General features: G+C 42.0%; 1 protein-coding gene across 1 annotated transcript in view; it reads left to right on the forward strand.

Moving 5' to 3' along the window:
- Nucleotides 1-27,813, forward strand: part of LOC119169739 (MAM and LDL-receptor class A domain-containing protein 1) — a 242,581-nt gene that overhangs the window by 88,132 nt on the left and 126,636 nt on the right. Inside the window, exons 20-26 of the mRNA XM_075886844.1 lie at nucleotides 2,806-2,976; nucleotides 6,721-6,948; nucleotides 15,526-15,558; nucleotides 17,823-17,957; nucleotides 18,650-18,788; nucleotides 20,239-20,347; nucleotides 23,154-23,235. Of these exons, the coding sequence (XP_075742959.1) occupies nucleotides 2,806-2,976; nucleotides 6,721-6,948; nucleotides 15,526-15,558; nucleotides 17,823-17,957; nucleotides 18,650-18,788; nucleotides 20,239-20,347; nucleotides 23,154-23,235 (897 nt within the window). The remainder of the gene's footprint in view (nucleotides 1-2,805; nucleotides 2,977-6,720; nucleotides 6,949-15,525; nucleotides 15,559-17,822; nucleotides 17,958-18,649; nucleotides 18,789-20,238; nucleotides 20,348-23,153; nucleotides 23,236-27,813) is intronic.

Genomic DNA, 27,813 nt, shown 5'->3' on the forward strand with positions numbered 1-27,813 from the left:
CTATTGCAGTTGTTTAGGCGTATTAGTTTGAAGGGTAACAGCACATTTGGTGGTTAACCGGGTTTGAGCATCGAAACGAGTTTTGCCACCTTCCAAGAAATCGGCCACGACCCACTTTTCCTGCTGGTATTGTACGTATATGCCAATGAGTTCCGTACTTTCTAAACGTCCGAGGTTACACAGCACACCATAGGGGACACCATCTCGGCCTGTGGAAGCTTTTTTTTTTTTGCCATACGTTACGTAAGACAGACCGCAGTTCAGCTAGACTGAATTCTACATCTAGGAACGGCTGCTCTTTTATAAGTGTATTTCTGATTAGTCACATCATATCATGCTCTTTTTAAATGAACAACTTTGTGGACACTGATTCAGCTGGTAATCTTAACAAAGCGCAAAATTTGCCAGCCATGATCTCTTCCGTCGAATTTGTTGTCAATACTATCGCCCGGAAAGGATCATTGTGAGTTACTGGAGGTTTTATTGAGTCCAGTAATTACCACACTTTTGAGACTGATGAATGAGGGCTCAAAGGTTCATAAAACTTTCTCCATTTTCGTTGTGAAAGTTTATCAAGTTGTCTGCGCATCGCCGAGAAAATCTTTTGCGCTTCCCCATACTCGACCACGCTGCCTATACGACGATATCGGCGCTCAATTTTTCGGCGAGTAGCGCAAATTTGTCGGTGTTCAGGTTCTATTCTAGTGCGCCCTGCTCGAATCAGAAGTGTTTTGCTGCAGTATTTATTTTTAGTGAGCCGTGTGCTAATGAACACTCCCACGTCGCCACATATGTATGTCGCAGCCGGCTGTTCACTATTGACACTGACATTTCTAGCGCTTGCACCTGATTGGTGTACAGACATTCATGTGACACCATGGTGTTTACAGTCACTACGAACTTTTATATCCGACATTTGAAGAGTTTACAGGATTGACAATTTATTGTGGGCGTGGACATTCAGAGTACACCAGTCTCTGTGAGCGCCTGTTGATTTCAAATGCGTTCCTAAGAGTTCGCGTAATACTCTCCATCAATCTTCTCACATAATTACCATTTTCACTAATCTCACAATTCTTGCCAGAGCAGGGCAGCAAACCAGAAGTGCGCCTGTCTAACCTGCAGGTCTTTACATTTCTTCCCATTACTGCCGTTTGGTTAACCTTTGGTATATCTTCCTTCTTTTATCTGATAAGCTGTAATTTTTGCATTTGATGTTTCTTGAACTTTTTCTATATTTGTGCTTAGTAGTCTTACTGTTCAACTTATAACACACTTAAATATATATAGACAATATTGATATGTAATTTTATGTGTCCTTTATACCACCGCCCTTCCGCACAGTGACTACAATATTGCGAGATTCTCTAACTGGCCTACTGCAGCCATGTCATGAAAATCTTCTAGTGCACTTCTAAACTTCTCTAAGCTTCGAAGATATCGGGTGTTTTATTGAAAGATCAACACAATGGTTTCTACATTCATATACATTCCCTTCAAAACTGTCATATGCCGCAGAAGAACAAAACTTTTTAAAAGTCTTCAGGCGTTGGACGCAAAGGACCCCAATCAAAATTGTGTGGAAAACTTTGTTCAACCACAAAATCAGTTGACTATTTTATTTGAACAGTCAATACTGTACCACAAGCTCAATCTTGCCTGCTGCACTAGCGAAAAATCTAGCAATGACATAGCTCGGATATGCCAGAATATAGGTTGCGTGAACTTAAAGAGGTGCCACTATAAACTCAATGCTTAACGCGTTGCGCTAATTACAGGCGTCAAGTCATTCATTGGTCCCAGTTCATGTGCAACATCGCACAAATATTCAAATGGATTCTTTATGAAGTCCATCACGAAAACTGAGTCACAGTTTGAGTCTGAGGTTTTCACTAAGTTTTGCAGTATAGTCAGTCTATCGACCTCCTGGCGACACCGCTTTCCTGGACATTTCTATCTTTTCCCCGATGTCTCCGCTGCACGTTTCACCATCTTCTTTTCGTTCTTCTAACGCTGAACCGCTAATTTCCAGGCGACAACTTCGGCATCTGATGAATTCAGCTTCTTGACTCTTATGAACTGCTAAGCAGCAATTTCTCTCTCCTTCTTTATGGCTATAACAAACTGGCAAAGGGCCTGCTATAAGGGCTTCACCCACCATATGTATATAGCGCCGTGGCAGACGCGACCAAAGGAAGCAGCATAGCTCGAGGTGCATGAACAACGGTCTGTAAGCAGAATGGGTCTGCGGAGGCTAAGACATCATTCCTCTGGGATTCACCGACCAGCGAGGCGCGCGCAGTCACTGTTCCTCGCATATGCGCAGCACTGCACAAGCACGCGAAACCACTTTGGCTTGGCCAGTGTAGCTCACGCTACAAAAAGCAGCAATTATCATTTTGACATCATGTTCACTTCCTTGGTAAGTTCACTTTATGCATTTCGTGCACTTGGAAAAGCTGGCAAACGGGCCATTCGAATCATGGCATAGACAAGTTAGCTCAATGAGCAGCTTGCACTTTCTTCAAGAATTATAGTCTCCTTGTTTTACCAGGTGCCTGACATTTGGCAGTCGCCTATGTACAAGCGGATGAGGGTCTCAGGGGCACCAGAGCTGTTGTTACACGCTAAATTTCTCTTGTGAAACTGCTTTTTATTCACTTTCACACCAGTGTGTCGTGTCATTCTTTTTTTTTCATCTTTTGTACCTCTTTTGGTTAATTATTCGTGTTTCTTCCCATATACTCACCACATTTACTTTCTTGGCAATGTCATCTTACCGATCGCTCGTTCGGAAACCCACAGATACACCTCCATTCGCCTACCTTGACTTGACCACGGGCACCACGGACTCAGTTCTTCCAAGTTTAAACACCGTGAAAGGGGATCCCAATACAGCACAGCTTCGTAGTCCTCTGTTTGATGTCACAAATGATAATACTCAGCTGACCATAGAGTACTACAGACGAGGATCAGGTGAGTGACTCTGTGTTGTCTGTTCTTTTAGAAAATGGTATATGAAAGTGAAATTATCGACAGGTATGCTATATTTATATGTGCTTTTTTATGCAAACTTTACCCATCTGAACCATAGAACTTCAAGTTTTTTACGAGAACACGTCCTAAATTTAAGTACCTCAGTTTTTGGCCAAATATTTTGGTGAAGCATAGATTTTTCGCTACATGCTCTTTTTTTGAAGCCTGAGTCACTATGAGTGGGCCAATATTTTCTTAAAACCAGGCGGAACTGCCACAGCCTTTATCCACTACGGTTAAACAGTAGATTATATGACATGTACATTATTCGTAGCACTGCAAGCATGATTCGTAATACATAAAATTGATAGTTCTTTTCGCACTTTAACACAAGTAGCGGGAATATAAAGTTACCAGAATGCTTCTAGCAGCATGCTCACCTAAAGACATGCAGTGATATAACTTCGAATTGATATAGTGCTCAATAACCTTTAAATTTTTACCCTTTAAGCGTGTCTTTAATGAGGACATCTTCGTGACGGCAGCTCATGTTATTACAAGTGGTGCGGTAGTGTTCACAAGAGTGAGTTGGATATCCGCAGTGTAAATATAGGAGATGTTTGAAGACCCCACCACGTAAGTTTTTCTCTAGCCAAATTATAATTAAACCGCAATGTGATTCGCCATCCGTGTAGAATTCCCCGTTTTGCGTGCTCATGGCCTTTTAGACATGTCCACAGGCTCAGAGAGACAGAAAAACGAGTGACAAGCTGGAAACTTAATTGGAATCAAAACTTGTCTTAAGCAGCCATACACTGGGGAGAAGCGAAAGGGGATGTAATCCCAATAAGGAAAGTGCAGACAAGGCTAGCCACTCGAAAGTGATGGGTGGGGTGAAGCACAGATTTCAGGGAATCTGTAATAATCAAGTGACATGAACCTTCAATGCTTTAACTGACTGCTAGTGCGACTACATTTTGCCTCAGAACTTTACGGTTGTCAATTTCTTTCACGTCGAAATGACTACTTGAGAAACTAAACGCCTTGGCCAATGAAGTATCACTATAAGCTAACCATAGCACTATGGTATTGTCATGCTAACTGTGCGAAATCGCCTCTGCCAAACGAAAAGTGTTAGCAGCCGAACGAATACCTACAGCGTGCTCGTTTTTGGTTTCGGAAAGAATGAGCTTAATGATGAATTTTTGAAGCTGGCTTCTTGATCTGACAGTAGTAAAATAATTATTTCTGTATAAATATAATCTTGTTTCTAACAATACCAGTTATCATCGCGGTTTTACACGTGCCACCTGTACTGAGGCGTGCTTTTGGAACAAATAATGCAACTTGCGTTTCATACGATTGGAAAAATTTATTTTGCATGAAATTTGAATAACGCATTCTCAATTTTTTCTGTGTTGTTTGAGTCACCAAACAATTACAATACTCAAGTGGAATAACGCAACGGCAGTTTTAATAATCATGCAGTAGGTGCCAAACCTGTAGTCAAATGTTTTGTCACAAATTTGTTTATAATATGATGCATTTGGTTGGAAAATCAATTAGAAACCCGAGTGCCACTTCTTTCAATGGAGTTTCTTGAGACCATCTCACCACGTATAAGCATCTATATGTTAAAGGGTTACTAACACAAAAACTTTGGCCTCACGTTTTTCGGCTGCAATGTGTTGCTGGGGGCCTGTCGGTCATGACACGACACATCGTTTGCTGCAGCACGCGATGGATAATTATTTACAGGCCCGTCATTATCAATCAGTTTCAGCTTTGATTTGAGAGAACTCCAAAAACTAGGTGCAACTGTCGCCACCTAGCGTGCGCAGCTTCTGACCACGTCAACACACAGAACTGTGACACTTTTCCGCACGGTCCGCATCAAGAATCGCATTCGAATACGAAACGGGACTGCAATATCGCCAACGAGAATTTTCTAAGCCTTCGCCACGGACATGCACTCGCAACCAGCCGCCGAGAAATATAGACTGCGAGAACAAATGCAGCAAAAGAAAAATGGGGGCTATGACGTCATCATAACTTGCTATGTTGACTGCAGCATGGTGAAGTGAAGGAATATGGGTTCACTTAGGGGTTCCCTTCGATGGTATCAATGGCACGATGAGGTCGAGGGCTTGCGCGAACTTCTGAATTCTTTTAAATACTTTCCCAGCTATATTCACTGTTGATAATTTGCAGATGATATGCAAATGTTCCTGGAAATCAAACATACAGGCCATCTCGGCTACGAATTTTCGTGTCAGCGCCTCTTTAAGTTAAAGTATTTATTGACCTTGAAAAAAGGCATTCAACTTTTTGTTTTCATTATGCGGGGACAAAAATTATGTTGTACTAATAACACCAGCCATAAGACCCCCCACCGCGGTAGTCTAGTGAATAAGGTACTCGGCTGTTGACCCGCAGACCGTGGAATGAAATCTCGGCAGTGGCAGCTGCATTTTCGATGGAGGCAAAAATGCTGTAGACCCATGTGCTCTGATTCGCGGGCACGTCACAAAACCTCAGGTAGTCAAATTTTCTCAGCCCTCCACTACGATGTCTTTCATAATCATATGGTCGTTTTGGAACGTTGAACCCCACATATCAGTCCACAAGACAAATATAGCAAAAGTTAGCTGGTTGCTTACGTAACAGAGATAAACAAAGAGGAAGGTCAAATGAGTGCGGATTGGGAAAACCCAGCACCTTAACCCAGCACCTTAAACTATTCTTTAACTTAAAACTGTTGGAAAGATGCTGAAGAGCAGAACAATTTCTCGCATAATAGTAAAGTATAATTTCACAATACCGGAAACTCTATTTTTAGCGCCAAATGACGCTCATTAAGCAGGAAAACGCCTGAAAAGAGAATGCGGGTAGAGACCACCTTGAGATTCCTGCACCAAACACCGTGACGTCATAGACTTTGAAGGCATCTAATGGGCCCTACGTAGTTTTTAATCAGAAACACATGAAGTACATTGCCATCTGTGGGTGCCATAGACCAAGCACACGCAGTACCAAAAATTTTATACAACCAATTTTAAGAAAATGCCAAAAATTAAATTTGAAGTTTCTTACATCACGTGCGATGATATTGGAGAGAAATTAAAAAATGACACTTCAACCTTGATTTTACCCGTTTATAATTGAACATGATAGTTAAACATACGGCATTAGAGAGAGGGAGAGAGAAAGGAACAAGAAGAAAGCCAAAGAGGCTAATGACATAAGAGTTCTAGATCAGTGCGCAGATTTTCAACCTTAACCACGTGATTGTTTCTCTTTGGTGGGTTTTTAAAAACAGCTTGAGCATATTTTCGAAGGTGTGCCAGCCTGTCTTTTAAATTGAAGATTGCAAAGTTGTAGGCGTAAAGACTTGCGCTAAGCTTTCACGCTCAGAATACTGTCTCGGAAATTAACGTTTGTTTCAGTAATTCTTTCAAGTAGTAATCACACACTGAACTCAAGCGATTGTATCATGCATTGTTGTTGAGCGGCTGAATAGAAATGAGGAAAGTAAGAAGCGGTGGTTTCATACATGTCAAACATCGGATGAAAGCAAGGCAGTTTGTAATAAGCGTATATATGTAAGGGGAATTTTCACTTGATTACTACGTCATTCTTGTAGTAAGTCAGCGATGGCTTGATTTTGATATAATCATGCACTGATATAATGACCTAGTAATAAGATACCGAGGTGCTGATTCTAATCTGCTTGAAATCCTACAGACATAATTGCTGCAGATGCCTCAGTTACCTGTTACGGAAAAGCCTTCGACAAGGCCCAACCTGAGGTGCAATCCTCGACCGAATTGAACGAAGCATCACAGTGGACAGCACTGAAAGTTCCAGTTAAACGGGGCTCTCGCTGTCAGGTCACATTGAGTGTGACTCGAGGCCGAAGCACCAACGGCACGATGGCCGTCTCCTCTGTGAAGATCATCTCGTCAACGCCAGGTCAGTCCCGTGGCTTAAAAAAAGTAGATAGTTGAAAGTATGTATTGTATATTTTTTTGAATATTTAGATAAATCCTTGTTGGTACAACATAAAGTGAAATTAAGCTTTGATAGGCAATAATACATACTGTTTTAACAGCCTGCGATTCCAAATGGTTTTGCGAATGAGAAGGGATACAGTATATAGCGAGTTAGTAACAATAAGGAGAAAAAGCACTTTTGTGCACAAAATAAAAACGCAAACGACGTTGAAACGTTCCTTAAACGCTAAGTTAAGAATTTCCCCAGCCTATCTGCAGAATGAATGATGAAGAGTGGGGCAAAGCGTCCATCCGTCCGTCCACCCGTCTGTCTCTCTGTCTACTGGTCCATCCAGGGGGACAGACAGATGAATAGACAGGCAGGCGCACGTACGCATGAACGGACGCTCGGACGCACGCATGAACAGACGAATGCATGGACGCACGGACTTTGCACGGACGGACGCACGCGCGCACGAATGCACTGACAGACGCTTCGCTCTACTTATCATCATTCGCTCCGTGGATATGCTGTCACACCGTTTTTATTCACATGCAATGGAATGCAACTGGCTACTACGATGATTACGACGACACGCCTTACGTACGACCCATGGCGTAAAAGTCTTCGGCTCTAAAACAAATTGTGTTTTGGGAATGAAATCAGTTTATGCACTGTATCTGTTGTTCGAGAGGGTTCTTTGAAAAAATCTTCAAAGAATCCCTAAAATCTCGCATTCCTCTACAAGCACCGAAATAACGAGGGGAATCACGTTCTACTTACTTTTGCACATTTGTGCTCAGCAAGCCTGCCTTGCACTTCTTGCTTTTCTTAAAGTACGTTTAGAGAAACTGAGCAGGCATCCACGTGATAAGCATAGTCAGTGGAAAGATAATGCAATGTCATTATAGAACATTGCCAAGTAAAACAGGGATTGTGAATGGCTACATGATCACTAGGTTGTTTGTAAATATAGCTAATCATTAAAGAATTTTTGTAGCCCTACATGAAGTGGCACAGGTATGACAAAAAGAATAATATAGGGAATAAAATGACTGAGCAGTGCACTATTGCAACAACAGAAACGTTGTCAACCATGATAAAGATATTTATTTCCCATCGGTTAGGAATTGTTACGAAAGAAATCTAGTTATCCTGGTTGACAACGCCCACGTTATGTTACAACACACACACACACGCACACACACATATATATATATATATATATATATATATATATATATATATATATATATATATATATATATATATATATATGTATAAATGTATATATATATATATTTATATATATATATATATATATATATATATATATATATATATATATATATATATATATATTTAGGTATGGGATATGGCACAACGGGAGCGTTGTCAACAAGGATAAATATATTTATTTCCCAACAGTTTCGGGAGGGGTCCTCCCTTCATCAGGAGATGAGTTATACTGACATGAACTTCCAAACTTCGTTGCTGCCGCGTCCCTCTCGCCTTGAAAGATGTTTTCGAGATTGAGAGGGAACTAACAAAAAAGGGGGAAGAAAAAAGACGAAAAAGAAAAAGAAAGAAAAGAAAGAAAGTAAAAAAAGTGAAAGAACCACTGTCAACACTGAGAACGAAACCAACTGTCCGTGTACGTCCACATACGGTTCTTATCACGTGCTGTTCAGTTCTCGAAGTGTGTCGGGACACTCAAGATTGTCGCCGCGGTGCCGGGAGGGTCCGTGACAACGTGCGTAAAGAAAGGGTTTGCCCGTAATGGGTCGGTCGGCGTGCGGCGTGCGTAAAGGAAGGGTTTCCCGTTAATGGGTCGGTCGGCTCTTTACCTTTAATCTTAAGGAAAACGAACGAAGATTAAAGGTAAAGAGCCAACCAACCCATTAACGGGAAACCCTTCCTTTACGCACGTCGCACGCCGACCGACCCATTACGGGGAAACCCTTTCTTTACGCACGCCGTCACGGACCCTCCCGGCACCGCGGCGACAATCTTGGGTGGCCCGACACACTACGAGAACTAAACAGCACGTGATAAGAACCGTATGTGAACATACACGGACAGTTGGTTTCGTTCTCAGTGCTGACAGTGGTTCTTCCTCTTTTTTACTTTCTTTCTTTTTTGCCTTTTTTCTCCCCCCCCCCTTTTTTTACCTTTTTTTAGTTCCCTCTCACTCTCGCAAACATCTTTCAAGGCGAGAGGGACGCGGCAGCAACGAAGTTTGGAAGTTCATGTCAGTATATTTCATCCCCTGATGAAGGGAGGACCCCTCCCGAAACTGTTGGGAAATATATTTATCCTTGTTGACAATGCTCCCGTTGTGCCATATCCCATACCATCATATATATATCATATATATATATATATATATATATATATATGTATATATATATTTATATATATTTATATATATATATATATATGATGGTATGGGATATGGCACAACGGGAGCATTGTCAACAAGGATAAATATATTTATTTCCCAACGGTTTCGGGAGGGGTCCTCCCTTCATCAGGGGATGAGTTATACTGACATGAACTTCCAAACTTCATTGCTGCCGCGTCCCTCTCGCCTTGAAAGATGTTTGCGAGAGTAGGAGGGAACTAAAAAAGGAAAAAAAACAAAACACAAAAAAGGGGGAGAGAAAAGACGAAAAAGAAAAAGAAGATACTTAGACGGTATTTTTATATATTTTTATGATATGGAACTATGATGAGGGAAGTCTTTTCCGCTTCATAGAGGATTTTAACAAGTGCCACCCGTCAATAAAATTCCCGCACAAAATTTCCAAAACTAGCATTACCTTTTTGGACGTCACTGTCACGGTCGAAAATGACCGCTTGTCAACAAACCTTTACAAAAAGCCTACAGACCGTCAAATGTACCTACATTTCAGCAGAAGCCACCCAAAGCATTGCAAAACGGGTATTCCATATTCTCAGGCCTACCGGTACCGAAGAATATGCACCAATATGCGGGAATTTGACAGACACGCGGAACACCTAAAGCATTCCTTATTTAAACAAAATTATCCGGAAGACATTATTGACGATGCCATACTACGTGCTCGCAACGTGAACAGGAATGATATAATTAAGGGACCAAACAGAGTATCTAAAACGACTTCCCAAACGAACCTTGTACTAACTTACTCCTCATCAGCGCCACGAATCAACAACATACTTTCCCGCCATTTAAACATAATCAGGCAAAGCAAACAACTAACTTCTATTTTCGCGAAGCCACCTCGCGTGGTGTACCGCCGGGATAAAAATCTGAAGGACATTCTTGTCAGAGCAAAAACAAACACCCCCAAATTTCAATCAGGGTGTTATCCTTGCCGAAAAGCTCGATGCAAGGTATGCCCACAGATGGTCACAACACGTGAATCCAAAGCGAACTTCTCGGATTTCAAATTCTGCATAACTGAAAGCCTTAATTGTGACTTCAGTAACGTAATATACATGCTACATTGCAACATCTGCGGACAAGAATATATCGGCCAAACAGACCCGCCATTGCGGCTGCGGTTCAATAATCACCGGTACCAAGCCACTTCATTGCCGAAGCTACCTTTATCTAGACATCTGTGCCTGCCAAACCACAGTTTTAAAAATATCAGCGTAACTCTTTTGCAGTCCCGTTTCTCAAACAGACGCGAGCGCGAACAGCGTGAGGCATATTTTATTTTCAAATTTCGAACATTAGTAGCCGGCATCAACGAGGACCCCGGAAAACTCAACTGCCTCCGAGAAGTAAGCCAGGAGGAAATTGGTTACAAAGATTGATAGCTGGAGACCATGCTTTTTTCTGACTGACTCGTACGTGTACACTGTCCTTTCTTGTTTTTTGTTTTTCTTTTTTTTTCTTCCTTTTTTTCTTTTTTCCACATGCACATACAAAGTGTTTACGTTCACCTACCACTTGATGACCATTGAAGGTAAACGGACGAAGATGAAAGGTAAAGAGCCCACCGACCCATTAACAGGAAACCCTTCCTTCACGCACGCCGCACGCCGACCGACCCATTACGGGGAAACCCTTTCTTTACGCACGCCGTCACGGACTCTCCCGGCACCGCGGCAACAATCTTGGGTGGCCCGACAGACGTCGAGAACTGAACAGCACGTGATAAGAACCGTATGTGGACGTACACGGACAGTTGGTTTCGTTCTCAGTGTTGACAGTGGTTCTTCCACTTTTTTACTTTCTTTCTTTTCTTTCTTTTTCTTTTTCGTTTTTTTTCTTCCCCCTTTTTTTGTTAGTTACCTCTCAATCTCGCAAACATCTTTCAAGGCGAGAGGGACGCGGCAGCAACGAAGTTTGGAAGCTTATGTCAGTATAACTCATCCCCTGATGAAGGAAGGACCCCTCCCGAAACTGTTGGGAAATATATTTATCCTTGTTGACAGCGCTCCCGTTGTGCCATATCCCATACCTTCACGAAGACTAACTGGCCCATTGAATTATTACTCCCATATATATATATATATATATATATATATATATATATATATATATATATATATATATATATATATATATATGAAAGTAGATGCGCTTTCACATAACAACTGTTTATTGTGGCGACGTTTTGACGGGCACCCCGTCTTTTTCAAGGCATAATAAGACGGGGTTCCCGTCGAAACGTCGGCACAATAAACAGTTGTTATGTGAAAGCGGATCTACTTTCATATTTATAACCTTGCGGCAACCGAAGTTATTCTTCTGTATATATATATGGATATATGGATGAGACACGGCGTCAGTCAGAACACCAGTTTATTCTGACTCTTGCTCTTCCTCATTTTCCTTTCCCCCATTCAACCGTGATGCGTCCGTGCCGGAGAAGACTACAATATCATCAAAACAATTGACAACACTTTTCAAGTTATGATTTCTGATAACTGATTTCACAGCTCTTTCGAACGTAGCGGATGCATTTCTCAAACCGAAAGGCATAACAAGCCACTCATAATGGCCATTCGGCGTGACGAAAGTTGTTCTTGGGATGTCCTCTGGGTTCATTTTGACATGCCAGTGGCCTGATGTGATATCCAATGTCAAAAAATGCTTCGATTTTTCCAGGTAGTCTAGAACATCGTCTATACGCGGAATAGGTTGGTAGTCTGGCACAGTGACAGAGTTCAGATTTTGATAATCAATGCATAAACGTGTGCATCCTTGGCCTTTTTTCTCTGCAAGAATGACGGGAGGGGCGTATGGTGAAAAAGATGGACGCACTACACCTTGCTTGAGAAGTAAGTTCACTTGCCTGAAGATTTCCTCTTTGTCTGCCGGGGAGCATCGATAGGGTGGTCTGTGCATTGGGACGTTGTTGCTTAGGGCAATGCGATGTCATTCATCTACGATACATCCGAAGTCCATCTTGGAATTTGAGAAAATGTCCTCGTAACTGTGAAGCACCTCTCTCAACGCAGCTTGTTGCGGTGGTAGAAAGTGCGTGTCATTCGGCTTGGAGTGGGAGTGTATCAGCGCTGAAGACACGCTTTTGAGTTTCAAAAGAATTCTGCAGGGCTTTGTTGCCTTGAAGCCAAGTCATCTTGTTAAATTGCAGTGACAGGTTGAAAAAGGAGGCGTTGTCCAGGCCTAGCAAGAATTCAGTCTTCATGCCTGGCAGAACGTGTACTTGGACTGCCCGCTTTATCTTCCCCATTTCCAACTGTATGTGTACGTGGCCCAATGTTTTTGTGGTTAAGGTGACTTGTTGGACACTAATGCATGGATCCTTGAGCAGCTGCAGCTTGAGTTTTTTCAACAGGACTTCATTGATACAGGTAATTGTCGTTCATGTATCCAGAGTTGCGTTCACCATGTGTCCATTTACAAGTGCACCAAAACCTAATAATGAAGCTAGGGGCCACCGTTTTTGTTTTTCTGGTCGTCAGTTAGTGCAGACAACCGTAGCTGTGGCATTGCACGTACGCGTTCGCTTCAGCTACTGGAGGTGCGGGGTTCGATACCCAGTGCCGGCCGGCCACCCACCGGTAGCTAAACAGGGTACAGGTGGGCTTCGAGGGACTGTGAGGCGGCGCCCCAGTAGTGAAGCTTACTCTGCCAGGAGTACTCCCAACACGTTGCGTGGAGGACCCGGTAGTTAGAGCAGACGCCATTTCACGACGAGGGCACTCATTGTGCCAGTAAAATCGATTCGGTAAACCAGCGGATGCACAGTGTCGGCACTCACTGTGAGGGGCGCGCATCGATCCTGCAGGGACCCATGGTCGCTTAGAATGGTGCTCTCGATGCAAGAGCTGCCGCTTTGACGAGTGTTGGGTAGCATCTATGAGGACAGAGTTTTCCGCTTGAAGCGCAGCAGCAAGCCACTTAGCTGGGTTGGGGAGCATAAATCCAGCGAGGCGCCTTTCGATCTCCTCAGGTACACCGTCGGTCAATCCTGATACTATGTGAACGTCTTTTAAGTGTGCGAGGCGACCAAGGTGTGTCTTCTCTTCGTAGTAGTGCCTGATGCGCTGTTCTCTTTTGAGCCTGCAGTGTATGAATTGGCGGAAAGGGTCGCTGACAGGTGCAGAAAATCGTGCTATCATGCTTGTTTTGATGCCTTCCCACGAATCTTCTGCGTCGAAAATATCAGTGAGGTACCAATGGAATTCGTCACCTTCCAGGTAGACGCTGATGCAATCGATGCGATCTCCTTCGGACCAGCTTATGTTGCTCGCCTTCGTTTCAAAGAGGTGCAACTACTTGTCCATAGGGACGTCGTCTTCAGCTCCGGTGTATTTTATTGGTAGGCTCATGATATTGCTGCGGTAGATCCTGTCGACTTACTGTAACGGATGAGACATAGCGTCAGTCAGAACACCAGTTTATTCTGACTCTTCCTCTTTCTCCTCTTCCTTTCCCCCATTAACCCGTGAAGTGTCACACACACACACACACACACACACACACACACACACACACACACACACACACACACACACACACACACACACACACACACGCACACACACACACGCACACGCACAAGCACACGCACACGCACACGCACACACACACGCACACACACACACACTCATACATACATATATATATATTTATATATTATAAAATACTGACAGATCCCACGTATAGTGGTAATCGATGATATGCGAAGAACGAATGAGGAAGGTGTTATGTCACTTTAAATTCAGCACAAGGTTACGACGCCGAGGTAAATTACGCCGTAGATGACTTTCATATCATGTCAACCGTGTCCGGAAATGTCATTTACTTTCGTCGTCTATTCCCGTCACGTTATACCATTTTTGGTATATGTTATGCTAGCAAAACGGCCGCGAGCGCGCTACGAGCTTAGCATGTAGTCTTGTTTTACATCACACGCATATAATGACCATCATGTTTCAACCTGTCATTTACATTCGTCGTTCATTCACGTCACGTAATACAAAATTTGGTATATGTGGAACTAGTTAAACGGCCGGGAACACGCTATAAGCGTAGCATGTAGTCATGTTTTACATGTCACGCATATCATGATTATCATGTTTTGATGTGTCATTTACTTTCGTCGTCTATTCACGTCACGTCATAACAAATTTGGTATATGTGAAGCTAGAGAAACGGCCGGGAGTGCATCATGACCGTGACATGTAGTCATGACTCATGACTTACATGACATGCATGTCATGATTTCCACGTTAGGGTCTGTCACTTGTGTTCGCCATGCAATCCTGTCATACCATACCAGTTTTTTAACATGCCATGTGAACGAAACAACTGCAAGAGCAGAGGACCATGAAATGTAAATCATGAAATTCATGACCTACATTTCAGGATTATCATGTTATGACTAGTAAGTTATGCTCGTCGTACGCTCATGTTTTGCCATACCAAATTTGGGATCAATATGAATAACAAAAGGCGAGGAGAGATGAAAGTCGTAAGCGGGTGAATAGATAGATAGATAGATAGATAGATAGATAGATAGATAGATAGATAGATAGATAGATAGATAGATAGATAGATAGATAGATAGATACGCTCAATTTCACCGTAGTTGGCTAAGAAATGCATCGCATTTGAAACATTTATAAATCAAGACATTTACATATCTGGTTCGCAATAAGTTTCTAAGCGATTATGCAAAACAGCAATCTTTTGGTGAGTTCATCTCATGATGAAGACTAAAATGCGTTTTAGTTTTAGTTAGTCGTCCCCGACATGATATTCGCATACCTGGTGTGGGGGGAGGGGTTAGAAAAAGGGGGTAACGATTTAGAGCACAGAGTACTCTACTACGGGAGAGCTTAAAGCCGTCCTGGTGTGGAACTAAAAGTACGCTTGAAATATTGACGGCATCTAGAATAAGCTGTAACGTTTTGATGAAAGGTAACTTACTAGCTGGTCGACATCACTGATGAACTAATTAGCATCTAGCGAAAACGATATCATACACAAATTCTCACCACTGTAAGCAGTTTGTTCGGGCATGTAAAATCGCAAACAAAGCTGATGTGGCATTCGACTTGACAATTACGCCTTGTTTTTTTCAGCTGTCAAGCCAGGGGAAACTACAGACTCTCCTAGTGAGTATACGTGCCAACGTTATACACTCCTTGAAGGCACATTATTTTTTTCGCTTTATATAGCACACTGGATGGAATGTTTCAATAAATGAGCTTTAATATCACCGGAGGCACCATCACGTTCATGAAAACAATAACTTTTTCTAATGTTCACGGTGCTCCCTTTGTAACGGGTATCAATTTCTATCATATCTAGCTATCAGAGAAATGGCAACACGAGTACCGCTTACTTTCATTATCAAGAGAAAGTACGGCGTCGTTCTGCGATTTCTTGTGCGAGCGTTGTTATGTGTGCCTGTTCATTAGGTAGGATAGGTCGCACTCGGCTACCCACAATTCAAACACACCTCGCCAAAGCTCTCAAGCCGTATTTCGATTGCATGATAGTGGCTTGAAATATTATCATCCACAATCGCCATGAAAGCACGAAAATCACAAACACCGTCGGCGATGCCCACGTGGTAATTGCTTTCAAAAATTGTGTAGCTTTCATCTAAACTTGTCGATGGAACGCAAATGCAATATGCAGAAAGTAGCTCAGCGTTAATACGGCTACAAAAAGTGCGTTCAAGCTTTTTGTCCCTATTTCTGAGTATTAAAACCTGAATAAGTTAGTATAGTTCATTGTGAATTCTTACCACAAATTTTTGTTTCCTTAAGTACGCCACAACGTGTTAGGGCACGTTGGTTTACGAAACTCGCTTTACTCATTAATTACAACATGGTGATAATAAATGTTGTTTACAGAAGAACTCGTACACGTACCTTCTCTGGATAAACGCTTCATGTCAGCAGACATCTTGTTTCTGAAGGCAATGTAGGCTCTAGTCTACGTTTCGACTCAAAGTTAGGCAGATATAACGCGAACTGAAGACTCGGGAAGCGAGAATATGGGCGTTAATTAGCCCTACACTGGCATGTTTCAATCCACGAATACAGAACTGCTACGCTCGAACGTTCTTATCAGCTATCGGTCTTTGTCTTTCGAGACATTCAGTTGGAAGATGATGCAGCTAAGTAGGAAGCCAGCCCTATCCAGCCCTATGTTGAATACTGCCTGCAAGCCTGCCGCGAAATCAGTGAGAGTGTTTTAAAGGAGCCCTGAAACACTTTTTCGAATAAGTATGGAATAAATTCACTGGAAGAGAGTTGCCTCACGAATTCAGTGCCGCAAAAGCTTTAAGAATCTGCCCGGAGCGAGGGGAGTTACTAAAATTTGACGCATCTTGCACTTGCATTCTCTCTTCTCTCGTCCCGATGAAAGCGCTCGAAGCTAACCAGGGAGAGATGCCAGGGTCAATGAATGCACTTCCCGTGCGCGTCGTGACCTTGAACACCTTTTTTGTTTTGTTCGAATGCCAAGCTCTTTCAGTGTGATCGCACGTGCACGCGTGAAGTCGCCGCCTCTCGCATGATGTCTGTGATGAGCGAGCGCGCCATCTTCAAATCAACTAATGAGTGATGCATGGGATTTCTAGGAATTACTTTTAGCGCCTTCTGTCACTTGTCGAGAGAAAAGAAATGTATTTTTAGCTAACTTTGATAATTTATTGTGATTTCCAGGCCACATGCTCCACTATAATATTTGGCTCGCGTGCTCTCGGGAGTTTCTACTACTGATCGGACAGGTTTTCTGACCATGCTCAAAAAGTGTTGCAGGGTCCCTTTAAGACATTTCTGGACTCCTCAGTCAACAGGGGCAGCGCGTCACGAATTTCTAAATTTTTTTGTGCATGGTAATTTATACATGCCATTTTTTCTATGTACGGTATACGTTCCCGCTACCTTGACCAAGCCGCCGTAGGAGTAATCGTTCGGACCATGTGAGAAGTGTTCTTAGGCACCTATATATGCTCTCGATTAGGCAACCTAAAGGCAGTCGTCAATGACAGCATGAGTGCTTAACGCTACCAGCAGCATATCTCAACAAAAAGCAATTAACATAATTTTCGCTCTGAAAAGATATGACCGACTGGTAGGTATACCTGTTGGTCTTATGGGTACATATTGCTCGTTAAACTACATCACATATGCACACGTCATTGTTTGTACTGAAGCACACGTTTTAAAATACCCCAGGCGTGGCATCTTTGGTTGCCATGAGTATCTTGAGTTCAGGCACAGTCACAGAGCTGTCATTCTTGTTCTGAGACAACTTCTAGGTTACACTTCAGCCCTGGATGTACTTTTAAATGTCATAAGGATGTGTCTCCTTTCCTCTTTTCTTACCGAGGTTCATAACATGAATTGCTGCTTTCTTACAGCTCGGTGCACATTCGAAGACGGCACAATGTGTGGATGGAACCCTGGAACGTTATCCAATCAGTGGTTTCTGAACGATCCTGTCAAGAAGCTTCCGGATTATCCACGTTTCGACCATACCCTAAAAGCGTACAGAGGTGACCAGAAAGATTTTTTCTCATCTCTGTTGTAATACTTCAAGCAGCATGCTGCTCACGAGAAGAGCGCGCACTGCGAAACAGTTGGCACAAAGCCCTGTGTATCGCAAAGCCATATTGTGAATTTGAACGCTAAAGTAGGCTGTATGAATGACGAATAGAATTGACAAGGACTCGCGAAGCCTCAAACAGCCCAATCACCGATGACAATGTTCTAGACAGCGTCCTTTATAAGGTATTTTTTGCTAGTAGAAAAAAACAGCTGGCGTAACGTCACGTACAGTTTATTCCTTCATTTAATAATTTTTTGTTTTTGTTTCGCTATCACATTCTTGAGGTAATCTCAGAAAATGCTATAAACACAACACTGCACCCTTCTGTTATTTTCGTGTTATTCTTTTCCAGTGCACTTTTGAAGTTTCAATAGACAACTGCAACAAATTAAAATCTCGAGTTTTTTTTAGTATTCGCGTTTTTGGTTAGGATAAAACTGTCTATACCTACGGCATTCTATTTGTTTTTTGTTTTGTTTTTATGCAGTTAGAGCTTCAAAATCTAAGGCTCGTGTTGGACAGGCACAATGTGTCGGCCTTTCTTTTTCCGTTCGCCTCTGTGATAGTTAATATACACATACCAAGAAAATGACTTCGTATATACATATGCCATATAATGACTGCGTTTTGTTCTTCCAGGGCGTTTTATATATACAAAGCACGACGCTGACTACGTTTGGGGAACTGCAGTGTTTAAGAGTCCTGAACTTGACGTTAACGCCACTAGCGGAGCCTGCCTCAGCTTCTGGCTGTTTGCAGACCATTCAAGCCACGTCAAGTGAGTATTCCTAACAAACCAAATACTTAGACATAATAATGGATATAAAGACTAGCTTAGGAGTACTGGAGAACCATATTCTTTATTATGAGGGGCAGTTTTGCAAGACTGAATATTTCAATAGGTCCCACAGACAAGCAGCACATGAAGTGAAGGTTCGTTTCTCAATCAGGCGTTCATATGTTCAACTGTTTGTCTAAAATACATAAGCACCTGAGAAATGTTTATGCATAGAGTGTGACCTAGACTACATCGGGACTAGTTGCTCAATTTCTGAAGAAGGCAGCAACAAACTAAAAAGAGGAGTAGGTTTCCTGATAATTTTAAATGAAATAACCACTATGCTCTCATAATGTGAATGAAATAAAACGTCACAAAAGACGTGAAGAGGCACATTGATATCTTATTCAAGAAAAAAGTCATTAAAATGTCAGAATATTGGAGGCCTGTTCAGGATGCGCAGCACCATCACAGTGAAACCTGGAAAAGCAGCTTTTTAGAGCCTTTTCAAATGAAATCAAATCAAGTTTTATTATCTTATAATACATTGTTGAAGAAGGGTATACAGAAGGAAGTCCCGTAGTATACACCGAAACGGGACCTCCTGTGAAATGTAAACATTACTATTTGGTTGTTAACAACAGTTTTTTAAACACTGTTTGGGTAACTGCTACGAGAACACTTGCAGGGTACGCACTGTATGATAAGTCATCATAGTGTTTGTGTACTAGGAAGGACTTCGTTTTTTTTTACCTCCACACGTGACACATACTGTTTGAAGAGAATAGGCCGAGTAGAAAAGCAATTACTATGCCATTCTTTGTCATTCTTTGTAGAAGCTTGATACCCGGTGCACCCATGCAAGAAATGTCGAGCATTTTTTTATGCTGTGGCTGACGACGATGAAAATGTTTGTCTGAAGCGGTTGATATGGGTTGTAGCATTGGACGACCCACTCGTTACGCTATTCACATTGCATGACGCCTGGATGTTCCTTTGCTGTTCCTAAATGCTTTAGTACTCATATTATTAGATTCGTTTCCCGACATTATTCATGCCTGGGGTCAGTTTGCAACGCAGTTTCAATCACTGGCGTGGCTCAATAGTCGAATACGGGGCTCGCACGCAGGGGACGTGGGTTAGAATCCCATACTTCTATGGATGTTCCTTTTTTGGCTAGTATTTTTTTATATCGGGCCATAGTGGTTGCGGGCACCAACGGTGGCTGTAGCGCACAACTGTGGCGCCAAAAACGACCAATGTTTTGATCTCAAAACAACTGTCCCCGTAAAAAGTTGCGGCCCTCCTTTGATTCATTTCCCAAGCATGCACGCGAAGCCGTCAAGTGACCTTAGGGATGTGTAGAAAAAGAACAATGAGCTACAATGTGAGATATGTGAGAAATATTGCGCATGCGCACAATACTTTAAGTCTATACCTTCCATTGCAGCCTTGACGTGTGGTCAGGGATTGATCGGCTGTACAGCAGCAGGGCTCGCTCTTCTCATCACTGGGAACACGTAGTGGTGAACTTCAAGAGGCCTGAAGGAAAGTTTGAGGTACGTACGAGGAAAACTTGTACCAACGAAACATTCATGCGCTGAATATTAAAACGTAATAGACACATAAATAGAGACACCTTATAATAATTTATTTATTTATGAATAGGTTTAGACATGAAAGCTTGATAAAGGGCAGTAGGATACAAGCAAAAAGCACTCTAATGAAACAATTGAAATGAAATTAGAGTCAATGTGTGGTTTCCAGTTAAAAGCAAGAGTTACGACACCTAAGTACCTACTCAATAGTACAGCTACTATTGAAATATTGTTTAGAATGTGCAGTGGTGGACAAACACTCAAGTGGAACGCATACTATTTTCATTTGCTTGGGTATTTGTAAACTCCCTTGTCCAAGGTTTTTACCGTGGTGCTACAGCATGATGGTCACTTTCTAAGACCTGGTAGTCCATGAAACGGTGAACTTGGCGGTAAAATACTTCATCGCTTGCTGTATTAAAATAACATTCAAAGTATAACAATAATGAAGACAGTTATAGTCAAGTAAAATTTTAGAAGTGAAAGGCATTTCTTTCGCATGAGCAGAATAATATTAGCTTGCAACAATACGCGCACACTCCTAGCAATGAAATAAAATGGGGCTTGAGTTCTATGCACAATCACCTTTCATCAGATTAGAGGACAATTCTCGCCATAATATTCTGCTTATGAAATTAAAACACTATGGATTCCGCGCAAAGTTTTTAGCCTCTTTTCTAACTACAATGATGGCCGTCATCAAATGGTCAACGTGCAAGATCTTACGTCATCATTATTAAACATAAAGACAGGGGTACCTCAGGGGTCGGTCCTGGGGCCACTGCTATTCTCACTAAACGTAAATGATTTGCCATGCATACTCAAATCGACCGAGTTGCTAATGTACGCTGATGACACAGCTTTAATAGTTACCGCCGATTACATAGCCGATCTAAAATGTAGAAAGAATGAAGAACTAGAAAATATTTTTAAGTGGTTTACAGTGAACAAATAAACACTCAATGCAAAGAAAACCAAATACACCATTTTTCACTCCCATTACCGAAATGTAAACTGTGAGTCATTTCGACTTACAATGAACAACTGCCAACTTGAGCATTTATAAGTATTTAAATATCTCGGTGTAATGTTCGACAGCCAATTACACTGGAAAAAACAAATTAACTCTGTTGGTACTAAGCTAGCATCTGGCTGCAGTATGCTACTGGCTGCTAGAAATTATTTTAGCAGAAATATTCTCAGAGTCCTTTATTTTTCATTTGTTCATAGTCATCTATCATAGTGCTTAGACTCATGCGGAAGGACCCTTAAAACTTACCTTGATCCTATCCGAATATTACAAAAGTGTGCACCTAAAATAATAGGTTATGGCATATAATGAACCCACTGCGTCTTTGTTTCACAAGTTGGATATTCTACGTTTTGATTTCTTACGGCAGCATAAAACCGCAGTCACCATCAATAATGTTATTGCACACAGTGTACCTTTCGATGTATCTATCTTTTGTTCCTCGTCCCGCGTCACGAGATGCATGACATCGCGGAATTTTGATCTTCCACCTACTAAAAACGTGTATGGTGAACGCTTACCACAGTTCGTAGGAGCTAAAGTGTGGAATAACTTACCACTTCAGATTAAAGACTCTAGGGCTTTCTCGAGCGCACTAAAAATATTTGCTACATGTAGATCAATAGTAATGACCATGTGCTAAGCCTTACACATAGTTTGATGTTTCGTCTGTACTTGATTATTTGATTATTTATGAACAAAGTGCAACAATGTGTTCTAGATACATTTCTGTACGTTCTCTCAAGAATTTACGTCCCCTTAAATCCCAATGATATCTTCTTGTACTTTTGTTCGTTTCTTGAAAAATCAACGTTTTTTGATCTTTTGATTTTTTTTATACACAAATTGTATTCTGCTTGTATACTTTCTCCCGTTAGACCCCCTACTAGCCTATGGCTATGGGTCTAATCAGTGTTGTGCATTTCTTGAAATGTAGTCATAATAACTCCAATAAACTGAAAAATGAAAAAAAATTAAAATGAACGTACAGATTTTACACTATCGGTTTTGTCAGAGTGCTATGCACTAATCTAGGCGCCTCTGTTTTCACGATCACTGATCTTAATATAACAATGCAGCTATATACAAGACAGATTCTTTATACATCAAAGAGGTGTGATTATACCTACAAAAGGTGAATAATTACACGCTCACGGGAAAATTCAGCAATGCTGATTTTTCTAGTTCTTTTTTGCGAAGCCAATTTAAGTGATTGCAGCAATAGATGTTTGCTTTACAAGTAAAATAAACTAACAGGCTGCTTTATTTTGATTGAAGTGTCCTTCGAGTGCTGTGAAAAAATTGTTCGAGATTGGTGCAAGTGGTTCGTAATTGCTTAATATGAGAAAATTGGGTAAGAAATTGGAAGATGCAAGTGACGAATAGCGGTGGAAGAACCACCAGAAAAATCAGAATTCGAACTATCCGACTGCGGATTTCTGCTTTCAAAATTGTTGCTTGTTTCGAGGGATACGTAGATGCGTTATCTTAATAATCAGTGCCATTTCTTGCTAAATCCACGTCATTCACACACGTTGCGAAGATAGTTTCAGAAGACTGCTATAAATGTCACTCTGTGGTATAGTGCATGAATGAATGAACGTTAAGATAAGAACGAATGAGAAGAGCTTCAACTTTTGAAGGAAAACAACACTTTTTAAAAGCAGGTTTCATTTAGTATGGTTTTGCGATTGCTGGTGGATGTACTAACACCACTCTTCACCATGGAAATTCCAGCTGTGGATTTCATTCTTTATGGCGCGGGCTCTGGTGGCGCTGGACGACATTGAAGTTAGCAGCGGATATTGCGAACAAAGAGGTGAGTGTGTTGGCGTGAAAGAAACACACCTGGAGCTGTCTACGAAGGTGGGTTTAGGACACATTATCAGGAGGAGGGGGAGCAAACCTTCAACGCTGACGCACCCATTCACCCTCGCGACACCGTCCAATACACTCAGTATTGATTGCAAAGGCAAGGTGTTAGGTGCGAAGAGTTTGCGCAAGCCTACAGTTGTATTAGTTCGGCCCTTATCGACGGCTTAATTGGGCGTTCTCATCATCCGAACATTTAAGAGCTCAATCGCTCTGGGAAAGGAAACGACCATGTAGGGTGTTGATATTATTGCTGGCATTTATAATAATTGAATAATTAAAATAAATAAAATAATGAAATCGTTATTGCTGACAAGTGGTAATATTACTGGCAGCTCATTTAAGTTTAACCGTTCTCCCAAAACATTTGCCGACGAGCAATAGAGACCTCTGATATACTATTGCAATAAGCACCAAATGTCTCCCAAGCTGCTTATATGGCCTTGTTTTTTTATATTGGGGTCAGACCAAGTATAAATGTTGCATTGTTAGTACGCACCGGTGCCCCCAGAATGGCACGACTGAATTAAGCATGATTTGATCATATAATCACGCTTTCATTGGAAGTTACTTCAGCATTCTCTACATTATAAATGAGCCACCTTTATGGGTTGCAATTTTCAAGCATGAAGTTTTCTCGACATTGTACGACTCAGAATGCCTGCATAGTTTATCTTATCATATTGTATACTGCCCAATATTTTGCTTTATCGTGAACCTGTTAACCTGCGGTTACCATTATTTTTGGGTTCATTTGACCGTCGTCGTTAAAGCTACCATTGTACACCCCTACGACTGTAAATTTGTTTACAGCAATTTTTACTGGAACATCCTATGACTGGCAATTTTACCCAGAAAGAATCAACGCAACGCCTACTCTGGTTGTAGCGGTTAGTGAGGTTTTCAGTTCAGTGGTTTGTGGATGGACCATATGCAAGTGACCCCACAAGCTGTCCTTCAGCCACACCCTCACAAGTTCATTGTTCGAAAAAGGAAAGAGTAGTACCGGTATCAGCCTTGCATGCTGGGTTTATTTCATCAAGTGCAACACTGTGCAAGGTAGGAAAGAAGCTAACTCAGCAAAATGTGGAAACCTATGAGTCTGGCACTTAAATTTGTTCAGTTTGAATGTGGATTCCGCCGTTGTCTCCGGATGAATGCTCCCGGAACAAATCGCGGAGGCTACGATGCTAAATAGAGAGACGCTGAGTGATTGAAGGCAACCCAACCTTATTACAACTTGGTAAACAAACCTATTTGATTGCTTCTTACGGGCAAAATATTTTTGTCTAACGCACACTCAAAGGTGAGAACAAAATATCTTGGCATGAGTGGCCAAGCAACGGTGTTATTTCCTGGTGAGAACACGTCCACTGAAAGTTTCACGTGCTTTCATAACATTCCAACTGATAAATGAAGTGCAGCGCAGTTCCTCCTTCTGCGCAGGCGACTACTGATTACTAATGAACATCTGTTAACACGAGAGCGTTAGAGATGTCGCTTCACAGAAATCGCGGCGTTGGCGTCGATGATGGCGTTGCTGGTTGCGAGCAAAAGGCACTTTTCTCTGGGACCTAAAAACTGAAAAAGATGCAAATAAGATCAGCCACGAAAGTCCTCGCTTCTCAGTGCGAATAAAACCCGGTTCATGTGCGTGCCACACCGGTGTTATACTACTGAGCAACGATAGTTTCATAATGTAGTGCGCAAAAGCGGACGGAAACATGAAGTAAAGAAAAAGGACAGACAAGCGCAGTCTGTCTTTTTGCTTTACTTCATGTTTCTGTCCGTTTTTTGTGCAGTTCATTATAAATCAATATCAACTTGCCCGACTAGCCATTCTTCGAACTAGAGTTCTTGAAATGGTTTTGAAAAAAGAACTATATATAGGTCACGTAGTCAAAGAAGTCTCTTTACCGCATGTAATAATGCGTGGTAAAAGCTTAGAATCTGGCCATGTGAATGGAACAAGGGTTGGGCTTTTTAAAGGCTCGCTCATTACAAAACGTTTGGACATACTTATTCATCAGCAGCTCAAGCATAAGCAAAGCGAAGAGCTACGTGGGTTTGCTTGTTGCCTTACTGACGTCTAGTCCTTCGCTAATTCGCTAAAAGAAGATTTATGACGTAATAAGCACCCAACACTGGTACTTGCAGTAAGCATTCTAGGAAATTCTGAAACAGTCAATATTATGCGCATTGCCATTTGTTTCCCCACGGCACGGTTGAGGCATGCGCCAAAGAGAAGCGCGGCTAGCATTTGATAGAGTGATGTGCTCAAGGCCTGACTACGCTATTGCTATGGACTCTTAAAAAGAAAGTTCAAATGTTCTAAACCTTTTAGGAGCGAAGCTCCTTGGAACCTCACGATGCCCCTCCAGTTTCAATCCGTCCGTGCGCCGTCCACAGTCACAGCGCTGTTGCAAAACATCTGTGCGCGAATCCGTCCACTGAGTGCACATATTGTTCCAAAATAGACCGTCCGTCCATCTGTCTGTGCGTGCATCAGTACATTCATCCGCCCATTCATCTATGCGCGCACCCGAGCGTCGTCGGTACGTCCGCCAATCCATCCATGGGTCCCTCCTTCTGTCTATTCTTATACTAGTCGGCAACTTTAACGTAGGCGTTATGAACCATAGGTCCTCGCCTCGCTCCATCATAAACATTTACTTCGTGGATGTGCGTGGATTTTTTTGCTGGTATTCACATATCTGTAAGTCAACTATGAGTCAAAACGTTTTCGTAATAACTCATCTTTTGTTTATTCACGGTAAGTCATTTTCATGTGCCCTATGTCGCTTTCGTGAATGAGGAAGCGCGGAAATTACGACAAAAAAATCTAGATTGTTATAAGCTACAATGCCAAGACAAACTTTTATGAGGTACCATTTTCAATGATTAGGTTCGAAATCGAAACTCATATTGCAGAAAAAGAGGTTGCTGATAGCCCTTGCAGGTTTGGAATAACAAGTTCCATAAACTAAACCACAACCAAACGAGCAGCCTCGTAAGTTCTTTTGTGACGGAGCGAAGCAACCAGAATTGAGCTGGACGAGACGATCTACTGAAATGCGCTCGCAGATACACCGCGCAAGAAGCGAGTAGTTATCTAGGCTTGCCGTTCAACCCCCGCTGCTTTTCCCAATTTTTTCCGCAACTACCCCTGCATCAAGTGATGGTCTTTCAGTAGCTACTAATAAATGTTCCTTGAAACAGAGACAACGGGAGGAGGGGGGGGGGGAGGCTGTCCACATTACGTTTAGCGCCCTTTCTTGTGAATGGCTCGATAAATACTTCACAAGATGTGGTGCTATTGAACACTTCACATAAATCATATTTGACAAACAACCCATGTGATTTTGAAGCTGAGAATAAAAGCAGGTCAGACGCTTTTTATCTTAATTTGAAATTGCGAAGATTCGAAACATTCGAAATAGCAAAGGTACAATAACATTCCTGCTTATTTGCATTAGTAAATGAGAGGGGAATTAGTGAAATTCTCCTGTGGGTAAGCGCACCAAATATGTGAGACACCTCAGGGTGTCTCGGCTTAACTACGGAGAGATAAAGGATAGGATGGGGTCTAATGCGATGAAAATTTTAAAATAGAATTCATTAGTGTGTATTTGAATATTTACTAATAAATGTCATTGCAGAAACGTTTTTGGGTACATCATATGCGCTGCATAAATATCATCATATTACCACAATCCAAAGGGGTGTTTTAAAAATATATACCACATGTCTCATTTCACCCAACCTGGGGGTGAAACGAGACAGCGTGAAAAAGTTTCACCCTTTCAGAAATCGCAGTAGAAGCACCTAAAACTTATTACATAGGCCCCAACGCAGTAATTATAAGCTTACTACTTACCCCCCATGCAATAAATCCAGACAGAAGCCGGCGCTGTGTTGCTCCAAAACCCTTAGCAAATTATGCACCCACAGACTTTCTTTGGGCTAATCGTGTTTTGCTGAAGGCTTGAAATTCATTACGTTATTGAGTGAATAAAAACTAAATATGTTCTGACGCCGTTTTGATGGAGAACCACATGGGCATTCTGTGGCTTTTAACTTCGTCAGCCGCGCTTTGTGAGACGATGAATTTGGGATTTTCTATCACTTGTTGTTTTTGAAATTTCGGTATGAAAAATTAAGACAGTGGCACAGCAACAGGTGTTAGTGGAGAGGCAGACGTCAGCAATGGCAACGCCTCGAAGACCTGCTCCTCAATAGCCTGTCTGATGGTTGACGTTAGGCAGTTCGCTGGTATTTCATTGGTCGGCAGATACGAGAGACGCGAAAGCTTTCGAGCGACCCCTTCGTGTAAATAGTCTTTCATCTGCACCAACCGGGTGTTGTCACCACCGACGGTCAGGGCGGCGAAAGAGTTGTCTGCCCTCTTTGACCTCCGAACTGATGCATGTTGCTTGCGAAGTTCTTCCAAGCTCTGGCACAAGGTCACAAGTTCGAACATAGTACTTGAGCCCTTCGCCAGCAACATTGGGAAGGCATGATTTCC

This window comes from Rhipicephalus microplus, chromosome 2, assembly GCF_043290135.1.
Source record: "Rhipicephalus microplus isolate Deutch F79 chromosome 2, USDA_Rmic, whole genome shotgun sequence".
Taxonomy (NCBI): Eukaryota; Metazoa; Arthropoda; class Arachnida; order Ixodida; family Ixodidae; genus Rhipicephalus; species Rhipicephalus microplus.